Genomic DNA, 7,840 nt, shown 5'->3' with positions numbered 1-7,840 from the left:
CATGACAAGAAACCAAAGCACATCATAACAAAGATAACAAACCAGGCACACGCATGTTGTGCTTCATATTTGGTTTGTGGCTAATTCAAAATATGCAATCCTAAATTTTGCTGCTTGATATCTCTTTGACAACTCTCTGCATTGGATTTGTAGAGCATAAATATGAAGACAACAGCATTGTTTTAGCGGAACATATTTAGCCATATAAAATTGCCCTGCAAGTCAGGGCAAAAATTTTAAAACACTTTTGTATACCAGACTTTTGCAAATTCATATTTAAAGGAACACTTAACGCTATTGCTAGAAACTGTATCACTGTCAGCAAAACATAATACAGACACCCTGACTACCCAGCTATCTGCTCGACCGCAACAAAGCCATCCCAAACGATTCAGTACCACAGCTTCATGCTTGCTAGCCAGATTTATTATATTTTCCAGATTCTAACAGGACACATATTAAGAAATGCATGCTAATCATTGTCCTAATGAGAACAATATGCAGTTAGCATTTAGAGTGTCACACAAAAATACAGAAGGCGAGTACAGAATAAATGCACTCTAAATTCAAGGAAACCCAATCCTTCTCTCCACTAGCATGTTTCAGTGAAATGGCCTGCTCCAAGAGAAATTTTTAATGAACTAGCTAAATTTTAACCGGTATGTATAAGTGCTTTCATTAGGCATGGGGCAAAGTAAAATGCCATTCTGACCACAACTGTGAAAGAAAAACAACCACTGTCCCACTTGCTTACGTACAAAAAGCTATGAGTATATAAAGCACTAAAAGCTTGCCCAACATCTCTCCTCTGGAGACACCAAACTTCCCAGTGTTAACATCTGTTTACAGCCAGATGACTTCTGGAGCAAGCAACTACCCAACATGTGTAAGAGGAAAAAAATCTGTCTTTAAATTTTTTTGCAAGTAGTAAATAAAACGCACACCTTACAGAATAAAACAGTTAATATCATTTGGTAAATGTGCAAAACCTATCACGCTTCTGAGAGATTCAAAGGTGCATGAAGGTTTGGTTTGAATTTTCTAATGCAAAATATGTGCACTCCCTGCACTTTTTTGGTTATGTGGAGATAATAAGATCGAGATGCGGATGAAAGAGCAAATAAACCAGGCATCAATGGATCTGCTCAGATTGCAGTGCCTCGCTGCCACACCGCACATCTAAAAGCTGTACTTCCTATTCTTCCCTCCCTCCTCTCTACACAGGTCACAGGCTCTGTCTTTCTCTCCATCCCGACCACCAGGCAGTGTGTGAATGCTGATTCAGCTTTTACTAACTATGCACAAAGAACAGCTTTTCTTTTTTCAAACCTCCCTGGAATTATGAAGGTGTTTCCACACCCCGAGTGAAGACTGTTGAAAGTAGTTACAAAACATTAAAGCTGTTTAGAGTGCAGAACCGTTTAATCTCTTTCCATAGGTTAAAACTAGTATTGCCTTGAAAAGTGAGTGCTGAAGTAAAATTTGACTGAAAATTGTCTCACCACACCCTACTGGAAGCCTTCTCCTAAAGGAAGATGCATAAAAAACTTTGGCTTACTTCTTTTTGAAGGTGTACTTCTCCCTCCTTCCCTTCCCTTCACACCATTCTCCCAAGAAACAGAAAAGTATTTTTTGCATATCAGCAAAAGAATAAAGCTACTCTAGTTTCTTTTCAGAAAGAACAAAACTTAGCTCAAAAATTGACTACCAACTTCCTGAAGAGGAGAAAAAAACTCAAAAAACAACCAAAACAGAACACAAAGCAAAATAAAACAAAAAGAACAAATTTACACAATTTTGATGTGTACAATTTAAAATTATATTTTTCACTTAGGGATGAGGCTTTACACAGGTGATCTTTCCCTTGAAGTCTCCAGAAGTAACAAGAAGAATGACAGCAAAATTTAGCTTTTTCTTCTAGACAGTACCATTGCTGCTGTCTGCCTATGCTTTGTCTTTTTGAAAAAAATAAATACTGAAATCTTTGCAAAAGGAAAATCAACATTAAATAAATAGTATCTAGAAATATTATCTTAATGGTAACTATATAATACTGCAAGTTCATCACTGAGCAGATTAATGTGATCAAAAGATATCTTTTGTTTTATATATTTTACTCAGTTATATGCTTATGTTCTCTCTCAAGCGAAAACTTACAAACTCCACAGAGAGCAATTATGTTGAAAAATCAGCTTAGATGTCAACAACTGACTACCAACAACCATGCTCTTGGCCAACATGTGTTTGCCCAGGGCAGCCAGGGTCCATACTCAGCATTCCTCTCTCATCCTCGTCAGCTGGGCTGTCTGGCAGGTGCTGGGTGGGGTGAACACGGAGGGGTCTGCGATGCCCAGGTGGATGTCAAAGAAGCGAGTGGAGGTTGTCACACTGTAATTCTTGGTGTAGGTTTCCTGTACTGGGTAACAGTCTTTGACGGTGTAAACGCCGACCCAGGATTCCACTGCAAACAACCAGAAATGTGACTGCTTTAGGTGACAAGACAAGATGAATGGGTCATGAAGATGTCAGTCTCTTTTAACTCATTGCTTCTGTTTAACATTGTCTATTCAGATTCCCACTATAATTTAATTTTTTTAAAATTCTATTATTTTCAAACACTTCTAGGGTTTATTATCTCAAGATTATGCTCAACGCTGATCTCCTCCAGAATGTGATGCAGCAAGTCTGTGTGCCTTTTTTAACTTCACTTTAATTCCACAGTGTGCTAACCTCAGAGGTGTTCCCTTGCTCTATTTCCCTTCTGTTCTCCGTCATCACCTCAACCTTTTCCAATATGCTGTTTAGGCAGTGGCAGTAATACCATTGAAGTGGTGTCCTTTGAATGCCCTTTGCTTTTATCTCTCTTTTATTATTTATCTCTCTTTTTATTATTTTATTTCTGTGATCATTCATTACCCCTTCAATCATACTCTATCCTGGTGTTTTACACATTTCAGATCTCTTGATAGCAGAAACTCACAATGTTAAAATTACTTACTGATCACAAATCATTTCCTCTGAGGAATGTCTATAACAAATTTTTCTAGTCCCAAGAACACTTATTTTCTCCCACCTAGCAGCAATCACACACAGTTATTTTCAGTACTTTCAGTTTTGTGTCATAGGCTGTAGCACAACCACATTACCAGAAATAAATAAATGGTGACATGAAACATACTTATACTGTATTCAAAGAAAGGGTGCCAAGCTAAGCAATATTTGAATATACCTCTTTTGAGCATGCTAATATACCAAAAACATTTTGACCTTAATTAATATAGTTTTGAGTACATAGAAATGGATGCAACCTTTTACTAAACAAGCCTTCTCTCAGAATTTAGAATAAAAAAAATCATGGTTAAATATGATGCTATCGAAGTAGCCTGTATCTCCCCTAAAACTTTTTTAATTATAAAAGAAATATAATTTTTACAATTCAAACCAATACTAGCTGAAAGGTAGGTAAGTAACTTTCAGACATTATGCTTATGAACAATCATACAGAACTGGAGCACTGGAGATACAAAATAATACTGGATAAAAATCACACATCATTAATTGAATGTATCTGGATATAAAATTCCACAAAAATTCCAAAAATATCAGATCTGAAAAAAAAATTATTGGAGTGAGTGATTATTTGCCTCTTGCAGAATACCAGAGGATATTTCAGGTCTAATGATCTTGTCCTTCATTCTCTACTTCATTTGTTATACTCTTATTCAAGAAAGAAATATTTTCCTCTGGCTAAATGCTCAAGTTGTAATCAGCCTATATATTAGATGTCCATAACCGTAAGTATTGCACTAGCTGAATACTCTCATAAATTTTCATGGAGGTTTTAAAATTATTTTTATAGTTGTCTGGGTCATCAATAAACCATAGATGAAATTGAAGCCAAAGTGCTAATAAATTTCTGTGCATTCAAAATCTAGCATACTATACCTTGGAAAATTCAGCCTCCTTTCTTTCATGATGCAAGTGCTCAGCTGCCAAGTGCAGAACTAAGCCTTGTGAGAAGATATTTCTTACCAATACAGAGCACAACAACATTTAGTCATATATTAAGGATTTCAATGGCTGCAGAACCATGTGTAGACAAACACTGACACCTCCTCTGTTTCTGTTACACAGACTCTAGTTTGAGTGTGTCCCTAATTATAGTACCAATTATTCTCTAGGCAAATTTTGGAAACGGGCTGCCAGATTTAGACACAAAATGATGCTGTTCCATGCCAAACTCTGTATGATACCAAATACAACACAATCAAGTCCTCTCAACATATTTAATCCTGCTGAAATATGAAATTTTCCTAAAAAACACATTGTTATTAAAATGATATTCTGTGCACAGGGCATTTTCATTACTCCTTCCAGAGAACTCTATGGAAATATGGAAACCTGGGATGAAGCACGAATAATTTTATTTCTCCCTGTGCAGCAGAGACATTGATTATTATTAAAATAAAACAAAAGCATGCACATACATTTCCTGGCTGGTTTTCTGTCAGACCATTCCTGTACCATAACTTCATCTCCAGGTCCCCCAATGTAGTACTGATCTTCGTAAGTTGAATTGGCAGGAATATCATATGGATCCCATGGCTCTGTCAGAGCAATCTTTGAGCAAAGCTTTGTAACTTGTTCAATCTGAAACATCACTGCATCTTTGTAGAGCAATATATACTCAAAGAACCTGAAACATTAAGAAAAAGCAATTAATATATATTAATACATATAGTCTTTTTCTATCCCAAGCAAGGAACATTGCTGATATGTAAGCTTGCCTTTGACTTCTCAGCATAAGAACATTTCCACTTGCATTTAACCTTGCCAAACTTTGAGAAATGCTAACCAGTTGAGCTGAAATTTCCCATGCTAAAAGTTTGTCTCAGCTGATTCTTTCCAAAATAAATAAATCAGGCTGAACTGGTTCAGCCATTTCTGAGAACAACAGAACAACTCTTCTGAGAACAACTGAGAGAAAAACATGTTATTATTCCTAGTTTTGTTTTGGTTTTTTTTTTTTTTAATAACTGTTTCATTAAAAAGCTCCAGTGCCTCCATGTTTTGGAGAAAGGACTTAAAACTTTGGCAGGGAAAAAGTTTTTATTAAAAGTTGCCCAGATTTGGCTAAGTTATAAGTCTTTGAAAAAAATCTGTTTGCATAGGCTGGATAGATTCACTTCTGCACGAACATGGTAGAGCCTTCCTGTGTACTGGTTAGATGTGGTATCTGCCATCCTCACAGATGTTTTTTTCATGGCAACACACACAGCTTAAGTGGGACATGGGGGTGAAGGGGGAAGTACATGGCTCCAAGTGCAGAACAGGGTCACCCTCCATAAGGCACAGGTTCTCCCACAACATAGCGAAAAAAAAAAAGCAGAGGAGCAAAATAGCAAGGCAGAGATAAGGAGAGGTGTGGAGCTCAATGAGCTTGAGAGGCTAGAGGGTGAAGTTACCAGCATGGATAATTAATAAGGATTTAAAACCAATCTTCTAATGAGTATGAAGTGACCAAGGCAAGCTCTGAGGAGAGATGATAAACATTTATATGGACACTTTCATTTAGTTTCTTCTTACAGAGGTCTGATCTACCATCAGTACTGTGACGTTGCTTCCATACCCTCAAAAAGGAGGCGGTATGGTCCTTACCTTTTAACTGTGCACAAAGACAGACAGAAGCAGAAAATCAAAATTATCAGAAGTATCAGCTGATCTTGAACATTCAGCTGGAAATAGCAGAAACTTAACTTCTCCAGGGTACTTTGCACTACCAATCAGATGAGAAATTGTTCACAGCATGTCTCAAATCATTGTCATGTGCGCTCTGCATCTTTTGCAAAGGACTTTCTAAACCCTCCAATACTCTGCATTCATTATTAGAGGCTTCCCTTGAATATCTCAACTCAAATACTTGGCTACAGGCTACTGTTATGCAGTGACTACAGAGAAAAGGAGTCATCTTTCTGTAATTCCTTGTTTCATTCATGATGCTGCCCCCATTTCCTGCCAAAAAAAAAAGGCTTTGGACACAGATATCTTCTGCTTCACAAATCTGATGCTTGTCCCTAACACTGTTCATCCTGTGCCATCAGAAAGATGGGAAGCTAGTAGAAAACATTGCATAATTAATGCAATTGAAGAGATGCACAAAAGCAAGACCAGACCCTTCTCTATTTCCCAACTCCTGCATGTTTCTCTTTGCAGCCTTCACATTCTTTTGGGGAGGATGTAAAGTTTACATAAAATAGGGTCGAAACCAAAACAATTTACAATTTTAATTTTTGCACTACACAATTGCACCAGACAGCAATAACTTCACCCACCACTGACATTGTGGCATTTAAAGGTTGCATAATAAGAAATGTCTCAGCATGGTTAAAAGCATCTGAGCAACACTCCCACCACTTCTTGAGAGCATCATTTATTCTTCATGCATGGAAACACGGTCAGGCTAAATGCCCTTAGCCAAATTGAACAGTGAAGGAGAATATAAAATGGGACAAGGAATCTGACATGATGTAAACTGGGGCCCATCTCTCACTCACAACCTTGCAAAACATGCGAGGTAGGCTTGTCCTGCTTTCCAAGTGGGAAACTGGGAACTTCCCCCACACTGACAAGACTCATGTAAAGAAGCTGACAAACTGCAAGGCTACATATGACCTTCCCCATGGTAAATCATTCTCCTGCCCATATCTTAAAATATTCCTGCTTTTGCCATGCCTTGCACCAACCTAAACTTGCCTGTCATTTTCTTAGTCAAAGGCAAGGTTTGCACAGTCATGATGCGCTAATGAAGAATTCAGTATCTTTTTAAACTCTTTTCTTACATAAACCCAACCTGAGATCACATATGGACATACAGAACTTTTATATCACATTTGGTCCAGAGAACATACAAGAACACTAAAATACATTTATTTATGTGTTTTCAATGAGAGTCTATTGACCCAACTACTCTTCAGCTGGCTGCCCAGCAGCTCCCATAAAAGTGGGATGGGAAATGCCTTACAGAGGACTCTATCACCATGTTTGAGACATCTGAGTGATAAAACAGTGATTTTGTAAAAGAACACAAAACCCCAATGTATTAGAAAAGCATTACAAACAAATAGGAATAAAAATAAAACTGTTACATTTCTTTTTTATTTTAAATCCTCTCTTAAAACTTAATTCACAAAGAAGTTTTGCTTGCATATTTAACAATCCCACAGACACAAAAGGGGCATTATGAAACACCGAAGTAAATAAAAATGAGGAAAATCCAAACAAATCAAACTCAGCACTAATAATCTCTCTGACAGCCATTCTGTAGAGTAAGAGGCTCCACCACTGAGATTTTTGGTTCTGGGAGAGGTGGATTGAACATATGTGTAGGAGACACCGGTCCTACACCTTGATGTGCTGCTGGGATGAACTCTGCCTCTGTGGGGGCACGCATACGAAAAGAGATCTGCAGAAAACCTCGTTCTGCTCACTGTGCATGACAGCCCTGGGTAAGCAGGGGCAAGATTTACACTGTCCTTGTTCAACCCAGACGTGCCTCACATCCCAGCTTTATAGAGAATTGCTCTGTGTCCTGGAAATAGCCAGCACAGAAACCTAAGATTACACAGGATCTGAGTTTAACAGCACATGAAAAGTGAATGGTTAAGTTGTTGTTTTATAAAGAGAAGTACTTACCAGCCAAAATTAACAGCAAAATGTACATGAATATAAAAATTATAATTAAAAAAATTAAAATAAGAAATATTTTTCTCTTCTTGTTTTCAACCAGCCAAGTCCTTAATGTACTGCCTCTATTTGTTTTAGGTGCCTGATATTTTATTGG

General features: G+C 37.5%; 1 protein-coding gene across 1 annotated transcript in view; it reads right to left on the bottom strand.

The window, feature by feature from the left end:
- Window positions 1-404: 404 nt before the first annotated feature.
- EPDR1 (ependymin related 1) overlaps window positions 405-7,840 on the bottom strand; it is a 28,668-nt gene continuing 21,232 nt past the window's right edge. The window contains exons 2-3 of the mRNA XM_036406065.2: window positions 4,488-4,696; window positions 405-2,461 (exon numbers count right to left, since the gene is read on the bottom strand). Coding sequence (XP_036261958.1) covers window positions 2,271-2,461; window positions 4,488-4,696 — 400 coding nt within the window. The 3' untranslated portion in view covers window positions 405-2,270. The remainder of the gene's footprint in view (window positions 2,462-4,487; window positions 4,697-7,840) is intronic.

This window comes from Molothrus ater, chromosome 1, assembly GCF_012460135.2.
Source record: "Molothrus ater isolate BHLD 08-10-18 breed brown headed cowbird chromosome 1, BPBGC_Mater_1.1, whole genome shotgun sequence".
NCBI lineage: Eukaryota > Metazoa > Chordata > Aves > Passeriformes > Icteridae > Molothrus > Molothrus ater.
The sequence above is the reverse complement of the archived record's forward strand: the minus strand, read 5'-3'. Positions and strand labels throughout refer to the sequence as shown.